Source organism: Cylas formicarius, unplaced genomic scaffold (assembly GCF_029955315.1).
Source record: "Cylas formicarius isolate icCylForm1 unplaced genomic scaffold, icCylForm1.1 PGA_scaffold_10__41_contigs__length_53128322, whole genome shotgun sequence".
Taxonomy (NCBI): domain Eukaryota; kingdom Metazoa; phylum Arthropoda; class Insecta; order Coleoptera; family Brentidae; genus Cylas; species Cylas formicarius.
Genome location: NW_026844214.1, coordinates 32,718,135 through 32,736,193, shown reverse-complemented (window position 1 = coordinate 32,736,193; position 18,059 = coordinate 32,718,135). Strand labels below are relative to the sequence as shown.

Below are 18,059 nucleotides of genomic sequence, written 5' to 3'. Positions count from 1 at the left end.
GTTTATATCCCCCATCTTAACATTAAGTCAGGATGGGAGTTGAACCGTTTTTTTAATATTTGTATGGCTGAAATGGTGGCAATTAAGCATGCATTTCACTTGATACATACATATAATTTAGTTAGAGCTGTAATAGTCTCTGATTCTAAGAGTGCCCTCCAAAGTCTGAATTCTACAAAGTTCAATGCTAAATCGAGTGGTATTTTCCTAGATGTTAAACATAGGTTGAAAGTCCTGGCTCAGAGAAGTTTTCGAATCTCTCTTTGTTGGGTTCCTAGCCACTCCGGTATTAGAAATAATGAAATTGTGGATAGGGTGGCCAACCAAGCTAGAGAGAATGTCTAATTGGAATTAAAACATGATTTTACTGAGTTTTTTAGAGTTGTTAAAAATAATCTATGGATTTCCTGGTCTTTAAATTGGAGAAGAATGGGTTCCTACAAAGGTAGGATTTATACCAGCTTCCACGAGAATTCTCCGGTTAAATTCTGGTTTCATGGATTGCATCTCACCAGAAAAGAAATTACTACTATGTGCTGAATAAGAAGTAATCACTGCTGTTATCCGGTACACCTATGCAGGATAAACGTAAAGGCAAATAACTTATGTGAATGCGGAGAAGTAGGAGACCTTAATCACATATTTTTTGATTGTGTGAAGCATCGGAAATACTCTCAATCCCTTTATAGAGACCTGATTAATTCCCATGTTCCCTCTCCTATTTTTTGTGAATAATTTGGAACGCGATGCCAAGGCTGTATGTAACTTTATTAGTGCATGTGATATACGCTTGTAAATAGACTTGTGTGCATAAATTTGAGACTACATAGTGACACTTTAAAATAGACTTTATTGTGCATGGAGAGTAATGTAACTGCCCTATTTAAAAATTGTGTGGACTTGTAGGAGCATTCCTTGACGGTAGTCGGAAATGGGCAAATGTCCTTGGTTCACGTGCCCATGTTAAGGAAAGGCAAATAAGAAGAAGATGATCTGTACTTGTAATTAATGTTCTGTGGTTGAGTGATAGGATTTTTGATACTATTTCCTAAATTTTATAAAGAATTTGAAAGAAAACAAGTTTTCTAGGGTCCTTTTCGACAAATATCTGTGAATAGCGGCTAGTCATTAATAATTTTGATTTTTTTTTATTTTAGTTTTCTGAACATTTTTAACCTAACATTCACATATTCTTAAAACATGCCGCTTTCCTGTCGATTTTATAAAGAAAAATATCCTGAAGTGGAAGATGTTGTGATGGTGAATGTAAGAGCTATAGCCGAAATGGGCGCTTATGTACATTTGTTGGAATATAAAAATATAGAGGGTATGATATTACTCTCGGAACTCTCTAGAAGGCGTATTCGGTCTATTAACAAATTAATTCGAGTAGGCAAAACAGAACCCGTTGTAGTTATTAGAGTAGATAAAGATAAAGGTTATATTGATTTATCAAAAAGAAGAGTCAGTGGTGAGGATGTAGAAAAATGTACTGAAAGATTTGCAAAAGCAAAAGCTGTTAATTCTATCCTAAGACATGTTGCTGAATTGCTCAAGTATGATTCAGATGAACAATTAGAAGAATTGTATCAAAAAACTGCTTGGCATTTTGAAGAGAAATACAAAAAAAATAAAGCATCAGCATATGATTTTTTTAAACAAGCTGTTGCGTAAGTTTCACATCTTGAGTTTTATTGTTATGATTTTTACAATCATTTTAGTGACCCGAGTATACTTGCTGAATGTAATTTGGATGAAAAAACAAAAGATGTCCTTTTGAGTAACATAAAACGTAAGTTAACCTCGCAAGCAGTTAAAATTAGAGCTGATATTGAATGTGCTTGTTATGGATATGAGGGGATTGATGCTGTTAAGTCTGCTTTAAAAGCAGGTCTTGCTTTGTCTACAGATGAATTGCCAGTTAGAATAAATCTAATTGCTCCTCCATTATATGGTAAGTCAAATGTTCCTGAAATGTAAATAGTAAAGTGTGCTAATAAATGGAAATTACAATGTAATTTAACCAGTTAACAACAGAATATGTAATATGAAAATAAAATTACAATTAAAAATAGTAAAGATAGTAAAGCTAATGTTATCAATGTTTAAGTTTCATGATTTATTAGTATTAATAATGTAAATATGTGTATTAATTAAAGAAATTTTGATTCAAATAATTCTTTTTTTTTTTTAGTCATGACCACCTCAACACCAGAAAAACAAGATGGTTTAAAAATATTAGGGGAAGCAATAGAGCAGGTTAAGAATAAAATTACTGAGTTAGGCGGAGTTTTTAATGTGCAAATGGCGGTAAATATTTTTTAGTTAATGTTATGGCAGTTTCTATATATTAAAATATTTACATTACATATTAATTCACTCTTTAGCCCAAAGTGGTAACTGCGACGGATGAAGCTGATTTGGCTAAGCAAATGGAAAGAGCAGAGCTTGAAAATACTGAAGTTGCTGGTGATGATGATGATGAGGAAGAGGAGGAAGGACAAACATACAGTGATGGTGAGGACCAAGAACAAGGTGAAAATGGTGTTAACACAGATAATGAAGTTTAGACAGCATCTTATTAACTTCATAAGTGAGCCTTCAGCAAGTTTGTAAAAGGTCAGGATTTATTAAATAATTTTTGACTTGGGTAATAAAGTCCACTTTTGTATGTTAAACTAATAAAATATCTGTAAATGGTTAATGTTTTATTAAAGCTATCCAGCCTTTTATGGAAATGGGAAATCCATAAAAAATTGAATTGGTGTGTGTCTCTTTTGGCAAAAAAATAAGGAGTCAGTGAAGCTCTTTATAGTAAAATATTTTATAAAAATTCACATTATTAACAAAACAAATAACATAGTATCAGAAACAAATAATTTTTACCTATACTTGTTTCATAATACAATTTGAGTTCTGTTATTTATACCAATTGAGAGATAAACTGTTGGTGCGATGGCCTTATAAATAACATTACTGATTTGGCCTTTATTATAATAAATGCATTTCTAGACAAGAAAAAAAATGGTTAAATAATATTTTTACTAATAGTTTCAGTTTTTATATATTATATGTGTTATATTATTTAGAAACTCTCAAGTATTTCAATTATTTGGATACCACAGATAATAATGTTTCACTGAATGCAACTTGGGTAATAAAGTCCACTTTTATATTTTAAACTAATAAAATATCTGTAAATGTTTAATGTTTTATTAAAACTATCGAACTTTTTATGGAAATGAGAAGTCCATAAGAAATTGAATTGGTGTGTGTCTCTTTCAGCAAAAAAATAAGGAAATTTAGTGAAGCTCTTTATAGTAAAATCTTTTATAAAAATTATTAGAAAGTGGTATCAGACTTGGGTAAACGTACTGGGATATCTCGGTACTTCTACGGGATTCTGGTAGATGTCTCGCTTCCGCGACATTTAGTCCGCGCAGCACACGTCCGCCTGATTCTGCTGGATGCCGCGCTTGCGCTAGCGTCAGGATTCCGTAAGTCACGGACCGCGATATCGCGAGAGCCCCCCACATGGCCTCGCGCTGGCCTGGCGTCGCGAGGAAAATGCTTAATCGGATTAACTAAATGTAAATTGCTCACTTAATTACACAAATAGTGAGAAGTTTTTGCTGTATTCATACTTTTGAATTTGATACTGAAGTCACTCAATGTGCAACAAAGTGGTCACTGTCAATGAAAATATGATATCCGAAATATAGAATTTGGATGTCCATTCATCTTTCAGGATAAGCATATGCATATCCAAGTCAAGGATTTTTGTTACTATTTGTACTCCCTTGAGGACGAGATGGGGAAAATATGTACTGGTACGATATGTGCGGCGCACTCCAAATTTTGATGGTGTGTATCGATCATGCGTGACTGCCGCACGTACCTGCTGTTCCATTTTTTTCGCACGCGGCGACGCTCATGGAATCATAGTATCGGACGCAATAAAAATAAGAAAACTGCATTAATGGGTAAAAGATAACAAAAAGACAGTTATTTTTTCTTCAATATATGACAACATAATTTCTCGCCACGCATCTTCTCTATACGGTTTATTATGGTATTGAACTAATTTTGTATTCTAGAGCAATTTTTCTCACCATACAATCGAATCAGTTCGAGACACTTTTCATTATCCATTGATCGATGCGCGACAAAGAGACACGACTCAAAACGCTCCGCTCCAGAATTTTGACGCTTCGGTATTGAACTTGGCGCAATCGATACACAACTTCACTCGGCTTGTTACTTTCGAAAATCGATGAAATCGAATTTTTCGAAAGTATCTGCGCTCGTATAAAAATTTTATATCTCGGTAATTCTACGGGATCACCGGTGGTACAGAAATTATCACCGCTTTTTTTTTGTCTGTTTGTCCCTTCTCCGTTGTCGTCTTTTGGTTTTTCCTGAATAACTTTCGAACCGTTGGAGCTACAAAATTGAAATTTGCCTCCTTTTTAACCCTCCACGAGGCACATAAGCTTATAAGAATCTTTTTTTCGCGATTTTCGACTGTTTCTTGAACCTTGCTATGAAACGCGATAACTGTCCGTAATTTGAAGCTAGCGACTTCATATGCACATATATGCAGCTTTGCCTCGTGACGGAACCTATTGAAAATGGGGGGGCTGGGGGGTCGAGAAGTATTTAAAAAAAAATAAAAATCGCGTGTTCAAAGGTCTACAAAAAAGACCGTTTTTCAAAAACGGTTTACAAGACCGAAAAAAGTCTTGAACTAGAAGACGCAGAGGAAACGACTCCATAAACTTTTGAAGCTGACGATAAATGAAAAACTTTTAAAGATGTGATAATTTGATATAAACAGTATCGTCAACTGTGTTGAGAGAGAGTTTAAGGTTTCGTCTATAATACAGGGGGCGCGAGACATTTGAAAAAATATAATTTTAAATTGCAATTACCAGTACAAATTTTAATATTTACTAAAGTGTGCCGTAACTTTGGAGTTCGACGAGATATGAAGGACACTTTATACAGGGTGGAAAAACAATGCGTCCCTCTAGCACAAGAATAAGCGAAGCGCCTTATTTTTAAAATAAAAATCTGATTGGCGCTAATTGCGACGAACTTGCCCCGCCAGCAATGATTTTTTGAAAGCAATCTTGTTACTTTGGAAAATCGATGAAATCGAATTTTTGAAAGTATCTGCGCTCGTATAAAGTTTAAAGTTTTTAAGTATTGTACAGGGTGTTCGCGATGTTCCGTGCAATATTAAAAAACATAATGAGTACTCCAAATTTGCAGCTAGCGACTTCAGACTTGGAAGAGAAATAAAAGTGTGGACCCGCATTTAGACACTTTAAATTGGGATCAATAAAATAACGCGAAGTATTTTTTTTTAATTTTTGATTTTTTTTGTGATTATTTTGGCATCCAGAAAAACATCTTCCCCTCCAAAGCCATTCATCCGATCGGCGCTATAACTTTTGTTTCACGCATTTTTTTTATTATATACAAGGTGTTTTGGTTATGGACAAAAAGCTAAAAGACCTTGAAAATTGTTCTATTAGAGAGTAAATTATTAACCGTAAATCAAAATTCGTACAGGCAATAGCTAATCCGTTCAAACATTGTTATAGGCCGTATCAAGGGCTACAATTTTTGTATTTACGGTTTTCGTCTATCACATACGCTGTTCGAGATATTTGAAAAAATCCAAATGAAAATCACCACTTCGCCCTCAATCTAGACACGATGACGTCATTTATAATTACCAATTACTGCATGGTTTCAGAAAACAAGTAGTTTTTTGAAAACCATTTACTACATTGGAAAAATTCGAATACCAGGAAACTAAGGAGATCTAGGGCTATATCCTCCATTTCGAACATTGTTGGAATTATATACAAGGTACGTCGTTTATGGGCAAAAAATTCTAATAAATTCTAGAAATTTCCGCTTTTGTGGGTGAATTATTGGCGATACATGAAAACTTTTAAAGATGTGATAATTTGATATGGACAGTATCGTAAGCTGTGTCGAGAGAGAGTTTACGGTTTCGTCTATAATACAGGGGTCGCAAGATATTAAAAAAAAAAAATTAAATTGCAATTACCAGTAAAAATTTTAAAATTTACCGAAGTGTGCCGTAACGTTGAAGTTCGACGAGATGTAAAGGACACTTTTGGGTGTATTCACAATCAAACGACATCGATTTTGCGAAAGTTCCATAGTGTACCACCTTGTTACTTTCGAAAAATCGATGAAATCTAATTTCGAGTATCTTGCAGGTGAATAATTTTTTTAAAAATTTTGAAATTTTGTCTTAATTTTAACTGCATCATCAGAACAACGAACAAGCCTGAAAAAACTGGGTCAACTAATAAGAAATCCAAAAGACCGTTCCCACCTTAAAAATGAAATAGTCAATAGTCAAAAGCATTACATAGTGCAAACAAACATAAAAATATCAGCCTGAATCCAACAACACAAACTGGCAGTAAAGACCAGTCAAACAACATGGGCGATCTACCAGCATTATCTGCAGTCGGCCTACAAAATGGATTTTGAAGAAAGCAAAGAGATCGCAGATGAAGCCTCCATACTCCCTGGAAAATGGTATGAAACCATACTCATAGGAAAAATACACAATTTCCTATCTCCGCAGGTTGTGCATCAAAAATAATAAATAAATCAATTTACGAAAGCTTTTACACATTTGACTTTACTTATAACTTCAAAGTGACACAACGAATTTTGCCTGACTTGGTGTCGTTGAAAATGATTCTCCAAGCAAGCAAGGTCTAAAGGAATCCGCTCGTGGCAGCTTGGATACCCTCACTACTCCAAGTGTGACAAAATACGTTTAGCCATTTTCTGTTCGGAGATACCCTCCAATCGCTTTCCGTTTTGATATAGAGCAAAAACCATTCAACGAAAAAGAATTGAATTTTTCCCAAATTTAAAACTTAAGAATGCGATTAGATATGCGATAATTTTTTGTATAGACGAGAATTATTTTTTGAGATAGCGCCGAATGTTCTCAAAATCCAGTCAATATTTTTTAAAGTGGTCAATAAAAGATTTCTGTTTATCAAGAGAATACTGTCATCAAGGCCAAGTTTCTTTAGAATCTTATCTTAGGTTCGGTCAGTATAATTCCAAAATTAAAATGTTAAATTTTAGTAAGAATTTGAAACTTTTTTATCACAGAATAAATTAAAAATTTTGTTACTGATCCACAATTTTAAAGTAATCTTGATAGCTGGGCATTTAAATTTTGGAAAAAACAAATGGCTTGCTTCAAATATTAGTTTCCTAACTGTTTATGTTTTTAAGTACTTCGTTGTATAAATATCGTAATAGTCTACAAAAAAAAAGAAAGTTCGCTTCCTCTGCGCTTTCGATATACTCGGTGACGACGCAAAAATACAGGCTATAACGCGTATCGCCGATCGATCAGATATTTAACTCATCAGAATATCATGGCAAAAATGTGAAATTGAAGTTTAGCAATCGCCAAATATTTAAACTAACTACAGGAAAGCACCGACAGAGAGTAGCCCTTCTGGTTGTTTGGTGTTACAAATAATATTTCATTTACGTTTCTTGGCACTACAATGACCCACCCTGTTTAAAAACATTACTCAACACTCTCAAATATAAAAAAATATCCGCAATCGCTGACCCCCACTCTGAAATTAAATATACATCTAACCCGAAAATGTATCTTTCGAAAAAGACCAGTTCAGAGTTGCCTTTGCAAGTGACCACATAGATCTGGCAATGAACTTACTGATAACAGTCACGCTTTTTGGGATCTTACTGTTATCAGTATATGTTTTCTCAAAATTTCGGTATACCTACTGGACCAGAAAGGGCCTGGCTCAGCTGGAGCCCACCTTTCCATACGGAAATGTAAAAACAATATTAACCGGCGAATCTTCGTTGGCCGATGGGTTTCTGGAAATATACCAGCAATTGAAAAAACAAAATCTGAAACATGCCGGAATATACTGGTTCTTCAAACCCCAATATATTCCTTTGGACCTGGGCATCATCAAGAATATATTGCAGAACGATTTCTGGAACTTTATGGGACACGGTAAGTACCTACGCATTTCGTTTTTTACATAATGGGGGTTTTCACGTTAGTTTCATTTTATTTTGTATCTAGATTTACATCCGAATAAGAAGCAGAAGAATTGTTGGAATTCCCTTTATTTTATACCAATTATGTAATTATTTGCAATTCAGGTTACCTAAAACAACTTATATGATGACTCAAAATGAAAGAGTTGCATGAAAATTGCCATATCTGTATCAATTAAAATGATATTCGAGTATCTTGCAGGTGAATAATTTTTGAAAATTTCAAATTTTGTCTTAATTTTAACTGCCTCATATTGAACTTGCAGTCGACTAAGGTATATCAAGAAAAAATTCTTCTCTACAAAAATTTTTTATATTGATATGGTTCGTTGCTCCTGACCTATGAGATACGGTAAAATTGGGTTTTAGATTTAGGATTTTTCAATCAAGAAAGCTCGGTAGTTGATTTGCAAGTTGTTAGTGTTAAAATTAATACCAACACACATACCTTTAATACCTTGCACTTCGTAAACTAGCACAAAATTTATATGGTAAACCTAATCTCTAAAAGTGATTAGTTTTATATAATATAAACTTTAAATATAAAAAAAGTGTATCTGAAACTAAAATTATTCCGTTATATTTTACGAGGAGTACTTTGGAATATATATGTAGTGCGGTTAGTTTTTGAATGTCACAAAAATTTGGAAAATGGGGTAGTAGATCACTAATTTTAGACTTGAAAGGTCGTTGGCAACAGTTGTACTGAACAGACCGGCCCTTTAAAAATTTAAAAATCTGACTTGAAATCAATTAAATGAACCGCAAACAAGAGTTACGACGTCCATTCATTATTATTATTACTATTATTATTATTACTTATTATTATTTATATTAAAAACCCTAATGAGATATATTGCTTCATTTTAACAAAAGGAAAATTTTGTTGAAGAAGTTCGAGAAATAATTAATTTGAACTTTGAATAACACAAGGCTATCTTAAATATGCGAGAGAATGCGCGATCTTGACATAAGTACTATACTAACAAGAAATAAGTATGTTTTGGTGTGTGGAGCGAGCGGTACGTAACGATTCTAACACCCTTTGTAAAAACAGACAAAAAGAATGGGATAGACCAGTTTGTTTTAACAATGAGAAAAACTCAAAGTTTGTAATTATGGTATGTGAAACCGATACGAAGACTCATTCTATAGTTATCGTTATTAATGCATTCCGACATATAAATCTCATTTTGTGACCTACGGTTCCCGCAGCTGTGACACAAGAATCTGTGATAAATCCCTCAAAATGCAAATCCAGAATATAATACTGGTTGGAAATAATAAATTTTCGCATTGATAACAACATCGTCACCGTCTAAATAAATATTGTTGCTAAATAACACGGGAAAAGAACGTGTTGTGGCCACACGAAGCGTAATAATGTCTAGCTGGCTGTTGATAATGCGTTTATAGAGCGTTTCTTACGCAAATCGTTGATTTAAAGGTTGTTAATTGGGCATTTTGTATAGCAACTACGACGACACGAGAGTGTTTTTTGGTCGTAGACCGAGTTTTCTGCTATGGATAGTCTCGCAGCGAGAGATCGGCATAAATTCAAAAGTGATGACAATATCTGCGACTAAAAACTTCTTTTTGATCAAGTTTAAAGGAAAATGCTGAAATAGTATATTATGCAACAAGTGCGGTAAACGGCATTTGACTCACGAGTTTATTTGACCCGAGCGGAGCGCAGCAGAGCGAGTGTTTAAAAATCGAGTGACTTAAAAAGTTTACCGAATGTGTTACATACTATGCTTTTTCTACGACCCTTAGTTTTTGGGTACATTTTCGAATGCACATTCACTGTCATGCTTTTTTCTACTCCCCAAACGCAATTATGCATGAATCAAGCGTAAGAAAAATGCCACTTTAAGACGTCAGTCTCGTAAAACACATTTATTTTGAGTCGGACATTTGACAGTTCAGCATAATATCACAACATAACACAGAACTTAACACACGGTACACAACTAACCAAAACTAACTAAAATAAATATCTCATCTAAGTATCACGTAGTGTCACAACACAACACGTCAGAAGAATCGGCTTTAGTTGTAAATAATTTCACCACATTTGGATCTTTGGCGCCTTCCGGAGCATATAGTAGTAAGCTTCACTTAAGCAGTTAGCTGTGAAAAAAATAATACACATTTTTAAATTTGCCAAATTGACATTTTGTTGGTTAGCGACACAGACGTAACTAGATTTGCTTCGAGAGTTGCAACGTGCAGACAAGAAAAATGACATCCGGCGAAAAAAATTTAATGCGAGTCTCTTGGAGTAATTGATAAGCTGGGCATCAACCACGAATGTCCTTGAGGAGAGAATATTTAAAATCGCACACCCTTTCTATATCAATGTTTATTTTTTTCAGACGCTCTGTAGAACATTTACCCTTTTAACAATAAAATTTTTAGCAGTAAAATTTAAACTCCACTAACTTTACTGCCGAGGCACCAAATTGTTACGGCGTTTTCCGTAGATTAGGCTCCTACTAATTCTGTTCTGGAATCCGCAAACGATAGAGAAAGCAACTTCTTAAATTGCAATTTTGGTTCAGTGTGAACTGATAAATGAATCGCCATTATTCCTTACAATAATAAAGTTTTACTAAGATTTATTTTCAATTCACTATAAGATTGAGTTAGGATCCCCGCTCATACTATACAAAACTGTATAATTTAATAGGTTTTTATCACAATCAACACGACATCCTCACCAAGAACCTATTTCGACTAGAAGGCGATGAATGGAGAAACTTAAGATCAAAACTGACTTCTACATTTACATCGGCGAAAATGAGGACAATGTTCGATATTTTGATGGAGAAAACTGACGATTTAGTGCAACTTCTTGACGAAACGGTGAAATCCCATGAAAGTGTGAAAATCGAAAACATAGCTACAAGGTTTACCATCGACGCAACTGTGAGCTGTACCTTTGGCATGGAATCTCATTCGCTAAAGAATGAGGAATGTGATTTCAAGTAAAGTTAAATTATTTTTTAAAATTAATTGCTACTTCCGTTACAAGAGATATCTAATTTTTACTTCTCGTAGACTTAAAACGCAAAAAACTGGGCGTAAGCTGAAGGGAACTATAATGTATTGTAGAGTATGAAGGAATTCCAGAGGAACTCTCCGTTCCATGTTCTTCGCCTCGGAATTTGAATCTTATTTCTTCTTTAATATCTGAAAAAATAATTTTAATTTTAATTTCTCTATAAATATTTTTGTTTCTATTCCTCCATTTCGGTTGAGGAATTTGGTACTTGTAGTAAGTAAGTAAACGTACCAATGGCAGTCGCGATTTGAGATTAAGATTCCAGAATTGTTCCTAATTGTTTGATTATTTGATCTATGTTTCCTTTTCTTTCGCAATAAAACTTTTAGTTGTGGTTATTGCGATTCAAAATGTAATATTTTCCAGTTTTTGAGCCCTAGAAAATGTATTTTTTAATGTTAACCAAAAAGATTTTTTATACATATACAATTAATTACCGAATTAATATACTACATTTAATTTTGTAACTAAATAAATCGTAGCAATGGAAATCAATCCTAACAAAACTTCAATACCTACCACAGTCAGAATGTTTTGCGAATGGTAGTTGGCAAGTTACATACATTTATGCATTTTAAGTTTTTATGTACCAATGTGGCAACATCTTGCTTTTTTAATATATACCACGTCATTTTTATTTACAATCAAACTCTTTGTATTCGGGGTAAATATTTAAAAATTCACTTTTTTTACTTTGCTAATTTGTCGAATTTGTCATATTACTATCCTGGGCAACAAAAGTGCGATACTCATTTTGAGAAGTAGCTAACGCATCAGTATCAGTATCTGTGTTCTGCTATGAAATGACGCAAAAATAACATGTCCAATTTCTTAATCGTCAGATATTTTTTTTTTCGGTCATTTATCTTATACTGGCGGCGTTTTTAATTTGTAAACGATGTGATAATTTGTAAACGATGTGATTACAATAATTTTATTTTTATTTTGCATCAATAACATACGTAAATTAGTTTATCTTAAATGGTTGTTAAATTCAATTGAGCAGAAAATATGATAAAACCAATTGGAGACCACACGCAACAAAAACAAAAGCAAAAATTGTAAAATAGTTGTTGCTTTTTACAGACGCACAATTCCTGGAAAAATGCGCGGTATTTAATTTGTGCACAAATTCAAACTACATCGTTTCTAAAAGCAGGTTGAAAATAATAGAATTACAGTATTAATTTTATGTTAAAAATAAATCAATAAACGAACATGTAAAGGATAACAAAATTTTCAGTATTCACGATTTTTTTTTCAATAGGTAAAAAGATCTTTACACAAATGTTCCGTAGTTATAAATCACATATTTTTTAAAAGAATTTTAAGATACTTTGAGTTATGACATACATACACAGGTATACCTATGTAAGTACAGTTTTCTTACAATTTTAAGTCAGTCTTCGGATTTATTATTTATCTTCGCTCATTGAGCGATAAGACTTTGCAGAACATGTATATAAAAAGGATTAAAAAATGCTGGGAACTCCCAAAAGGCTTAGCGCGTTTTAATAAAAATGGAGTTAGAAAAGGGCTTTTAATAATTTATCGTGCTATAAGTGAGGTGATTGGGATTACTTACCTTGCCACCAGGTGACGTTTTCTGACATAATTGGACAATCTTCTGCAACAAGATTACTTTTTCGCGTCATTAGGTAATTAAATAAGGGTCCAACAACCCAGTGAAATCCGCATCTCATTATTTTTATTCTAACCTAAAATACGAATGAAAGAACTTTTCCACTTTGCAAGTTGTTATTAATGACAAATTATTATATTATTATTTATTCATACATTTTTGCAAAAATACCATTCTGTTGTAATTTGCATTACCTTTATTTTTCAGAAAATACGGCGATAAGTTTGTAGAACCAAACCTGGCAGCGCCGTGGTTAGAGATGTTTGTTCCATGGAAAGTTTTGCCTTATACAGGATACAAAATATTTGGCGATCTAGAAGATTTTCTTTACCGATTGGTGCTAAATATAATGGATTACAGGAAAAAACATAACATTTACAGGTTAGATTACAGAATTTTGAATTAAGCAATAAAAATCATATGTTTCTTACCATCGAGTAACCGCTATCTAAAATATACCTAAGTTAGTTAAAAATATGTTTCGATCCTTGTACTCTAAAATTTTAATTAATAATTATACTGCGACAATTCCTCTTCTTTTCAGTATTAACATTTTTATTTTTAAGCCGTCTCACATTTATTATTTCAAACAACTTTTTGTAGTTATTTATTTTATTTATTTTTTATCTTAAGCCGTCTTTTATAAAATCTCTCTTTTTCTAGTTCTAAACGTCATGGGAAAACTGTTTTGAACCGTGAATACGAAAATACCATATAAAAACAGGACTAGATTGTTGAATGTACGATGATCATAGTAAAATTCACAGAATTTAATAAACATTGTTTTTACTTTTACTTTTATAAAACTGATGCTTATAATTAAACGTCATGTCACTAAAATCCAATTTAACTTATTTTCAGAAAAGATTTTATCCAGTTATTAATGGAAATGGGAGAACTGCAAGAATCAGATAGCAAAGAGGGGGAGTGCCCTTTAAGCAAAGAAGATATTGTGGCACAGTGTTTTCTTTTTTTTACCGCTGGATATGAAACGTCCGCCTCCACCATTACATTTGCGATGTACGAAATAGCTCAGAATCAAGAAGTCCAACAAAAAATTCGAGACGAGATCAACAAAGCGTTAGAGAAGTGCGACGGCAAATTGACTTACAAAGTGGTCTCGGAAATGACTTACTTGGAAAAAGTTGTTCAAGGTAATTTTTCACCTGGAATATTTTCATACAGTGGTTATTTAAAAAATAGTAACAGAAATTTTGTCTGTTTGCTTGTATTTTGAGTTATTTAATATCTATTGTTTTATGACTTTATTTATTGAAGCTGTTTACACATAGTCGGCACTTTGTCTTATATTATTGCATCTTTAAAGGCAGCGAACACGTGTTTCCTAAAACTACTTATGAGATATCATGACCTTCCTCCCCAAGCCCCTCTGATCGCACGGTTAAAAATATTTTTCGAGATATGGTGTGATTTTTAGCAACAGCATAATAAATAATATGTATCATAATTATTTCGTATTGTTCAAGTTATCCACATGGTAAAATTTATTTATATTTCCGGTGCAGTTGCACTACTGTTTTTGAAAATATCTTGTTTTATTATATTTACTTGAAGTTTTCGTCAACAATATAAATAAACTTTTCATTGCATTTACAGCAGTTAGACTTAAAGTTTTTGAGCTTTTTACTTGGTAAGGGATAAAATGAAGTTTCGGTTATTGATATCGTTTTTATATATTCATCTAGGAACAACTACATAGAAAAGGGTGTGCATTGATTTCTGAGTGATAACAATAAATAAAGTTTTTATTTGTTTTGAATTTTAGAAACACTAAGAAAATATCCCCCAGTTTCAACGTTGCCACGTTTATGCTCTAAAACTTATAAAGTACCCGAGACTGATGTGGTCATTGATGAAGGAACTATGGTTCAAATCCCAATTTTAGGGATACATATGGATCCAGACTACTATCCTGAACCGGAAGTTTTTAATCCTGAAAGATTTAATAATGAAAACAAAGCGAAAAGGCCAAAGTTTACATGGATGCCTTTTGGGGAAGGTCCGAGAACGTGTCTGGGTATGTAATGTGATGTGCTATCTTATTTCATTTTAATTGAGTATAACTAAAGAAAATTGGAAAATATAATTAAATGAATTATTAGTGAAAAAATGTCCCATGATGGACGTATGTTATAAATGTAATGCAGAATTCCGCATACATTTAAAGTAATGTTATTATGATATTAAGAATAACAAAACAATTCATTTATTCAATTGGTATTTTATAGAAGCTTTGAGCCGAATATAATTGCGTGTGATTTACTATTTATTGTTTTTTGGATGTCTTTTTTGTTTTAAAAAACTCAATTTACCGTTAGAAGAAGACCGAAGCCGTAGCAAGTAATGGTTTATAGGAATAAACGACATCCCCATTGGACCTAATTTTTTTGCTGCCCATGAAAAATTAAACGAAATTGAACGCCGTTCCTTAATAAGGGGTGTTTTTTTTCGATGTACAGAATTTTAAGTTGCAATAAAACAACGATGGATTATTCGAATGACATGAATTTTATTTATCCGAAAGATAATCTTGTGACCGCCAGGGCTAGCGCGGATGTAGTCCAATCTAGACGTCCAATTTTCGATGACTTTTTCCAACATTTGTGGCCGTATATTGGCAATAACACGGCGAATGTTGTCTTCCAAATGGTCAAGCGTTTGTGGCTTATCCGCATAGACCAATGACTTTACATAGCCCCACAGAAAGTAGTCTAGCGGTGTTGAATCACAAGATCTTGCGAGGCCAATTCACAGGTCTAAAACGTGAAATTACGCGGTCACCAAACGTGTCTTTCAATAAATCGATTGTGGCACGAGCTGTGTGACATGTTGCGCCGTCTGGTTGAAACCACATCTCCTGGACATCATGGTTATTCAATTCAGGAATGAAAGAGTTAGTAATCATAGCACTATACCGATCACCATTGACTGTAACGTTCTGGCCATCATCGTTTTTGAAGAAGTACGGACCAATGATTCCACCAGCCCATAAAGCGCACCAAACAGTCAGTTTTTCTGGATGTAACGGTGTTTCGACATACACTTGAGGATTAGCTTCGCTCCAAATGCGGCAGTTTTGTTTGTTGACGTAGCCATTCAACCAGAAGTGCGCTTCATCGCTAAACAAAATTCGCTTATGAAAATCAGGAACAACGGCAATCTCGTTTTGGACCCATTTGCAAGCGTTGTTCAGGCGTGAGTCTATTCATGATGAATTGCTAAACCAAACTGAGAATAAATCACTTGACAGCTGTTAAATCGGTCGCCATCTTGAACAATAATGCCAACTTAAAGTTCTATACATAAAAAAAACACCCATTAGAAGTTTGTCACAAAACCTGGCTGTGTTTTATTTGAATAACATTATCAAACTGTTTGCAGGTTCAGGATTTGGAATGCTTCAGAGTAAGATCGGAATTATGGGTTTGATCAAAAATTACAACTTTACCTTAAATGAAAGGAGTCCGCGATATCCACTGGTTATGAAGAAAGGTTTATTTACTAGCCACTCCAGTCGCGACATTTGGCTTGACATAACTAAAACAAACCAGTAAATAAAGGAATCTGATTCACAATTTTGTTTAATTGGAATTCTTAACAAACAAAAATCAGAAACTGTGATATTTATTTAATTACGCAATAAATTAATTTGTTCGAAAGTGGAGTCTCAATATAATAGTTTTTTTTATTTCATTAATATGTGTTTTCTATAAGGTACACCCAAGGATTTCTAAATAATGCGTGGAACACAATAATTCAAATAATTTATCTGTAATATCATCTAGTAAATTAGTATTGCAACTAAGGAGCTTAAGAGAAAAAGAAATTTAAAACTTTCATAATAATACTCGTTTTTTTTTATTTAATGAACTAATTTTCCTAGATTTTCTCTTTATTCCAATTTTTATTAATTACAGGAAAAACTTATTTCTAGTTTTAATTTTTACACCTTCAGTACCTCAAAACTTTTAAATAACATGGAATTACTATATGTTAATTTGACTTTTCGTTGCCTTTCAAAAATATTTATTGTTATTATAAAATGGAATGTACTAGGGTAGCTAAGTGCACATCCCAGAAAGGAGCACAGGTCATTTTGTTACATTTTGGTTACTTTTTGTTCAGTGTGCCTCAAAAAACAAGAACTTAAAAAAATGTGTGATTGAGTAGATAAAAATAGTATAAGTGGAATGTGTATTTAAAAACGGATCTTTGTATTTGTTCAGTTCTAAAACTAATTCGATTTCCATTATTCAGGTTTTCTTCGATAAGCAAACAAATTCTTATTCATTGCGAAACGGTGGTTCTTGAGTTTCTGTTTACCATTGAAGTGTTTACCGCTAGGAACAATTATTTAAAAGGGGTGGTATTCAATTTAATGTTATATGTATTATATTAAGTATATAGTGTCAGGGTTCGTTAAATAGGATGGTGAAATTAACTTAGCGACTTTGCTATTTCGTCCAAAATGTTTGTCAATGGTCCCGAGAGTGGCAGTTGCAGTGTGCAATGGCCGAGGTAGTTGACCTACCTGAGCCTTAGTGTCTAAAATTAGGATTGTAATTACTTTCTGGCGGTTGTTCGCAAAGTTCGTTCTTGAAAATGGACAGGAAAATGGAATGGAAAATTAGAAAATAATTATCCCATTGTTTTCAAAATATTCGGAGTTGGAAAAATTGTTGCAAAGTGTTCATATATAACTGGAGTTGGACAGTGAACAATATACCGACTTGTGCACGAGAATAAACGCAGCCCCATCAGGTCACCAAAAAGAAGTGCAGGAAGTAAATCAACTGTAATAGATGAGAATTAAAACACTGTCATCAGATGATTAACACACTCGTTTTCCTCAAAAAATAAATAAATAATTACCTACCTTTGATAAAATAATATTTGGATAAAAACACAAGCAATCAGATCGATTTATATCAGTTGATTATTTTATACGTTTCCTCTTTTCGGAGCGGCGCGTGGCTTTGGCTCCATTGCCTTCTTGCGATGGAGATCGAATATTCGATCCGTTAAAATATCAAACATAATATTATGCATTATTAGTATATTATGCAACAAGTGCGGTAAACGGCATTTGACTCACGAGTTTATTTGACACGAGCGGAGCGCGAGTGTTTAATAAACGAATGACTTAAAATATTACCGAACGTGTTGCATACTATACTTTTTCTACGACCGTTGATTTTTGGGAACATT

General features: G+C 33.4%; 2 protein-coding genes across 2 annotated transcripts; both read left to right on the top strand.

The window, feature by feature from the left end:
• Window positions 1-1,009: 1,009 nt before the first annotated feature.
• On the top strand, window positions 1,010-2,704 carry LOC132701470 (eukaryotic translation initiation factor 2 subunit 1). Its single transcript, XM_060669414.1, has 4 exons — window positions 1,010-1,670; window positions 1,722-1,954; window positions 2,195-2,310; window positions 2,388-2,704. The coding sequence occupies exons 1-4, from the start codon at window positions 1,201-1,203 to the stop codon at window positions 2,568-2,570; spliced, it is 1,002 nt and encodes a 333-aa protein (XP_060525397.1). The 5' UTR covers window positions 1,010-1,200; the 3' UTR covers window positions 2,571-2,704.
• Window positions 2,705-7,720: 5,016 nt separating this feature from the next.
• On the top strand, window positions 7,721-16,510 carry LOC132708607 (probable cytochrome P450 6a20). Its single transcript, XM_060681033.1, has 6 exons — window positions 7,721-8,074; window positions 10,814-11,111; window positions 13,038-13,211; window positions 13,692-13,984; window positions 14,617-14,868; window positions 16,233-16,510. The coding sequence occupies exons 1-6, from the start codon at window positions 7,756-7,758 to the stop codon at window positions 16,403-16,405; spliced, it is 1,509 nt and encodes a 502-aa protein (XP_060537016.1). The 5' UTR covers window positions 7,721-7,755; the 3' UTR covers window positions 16,406-16,510.
• The last annotated feature ends 1,549 nt before the right edge of the window (window positions 16,511-18,059 follow it).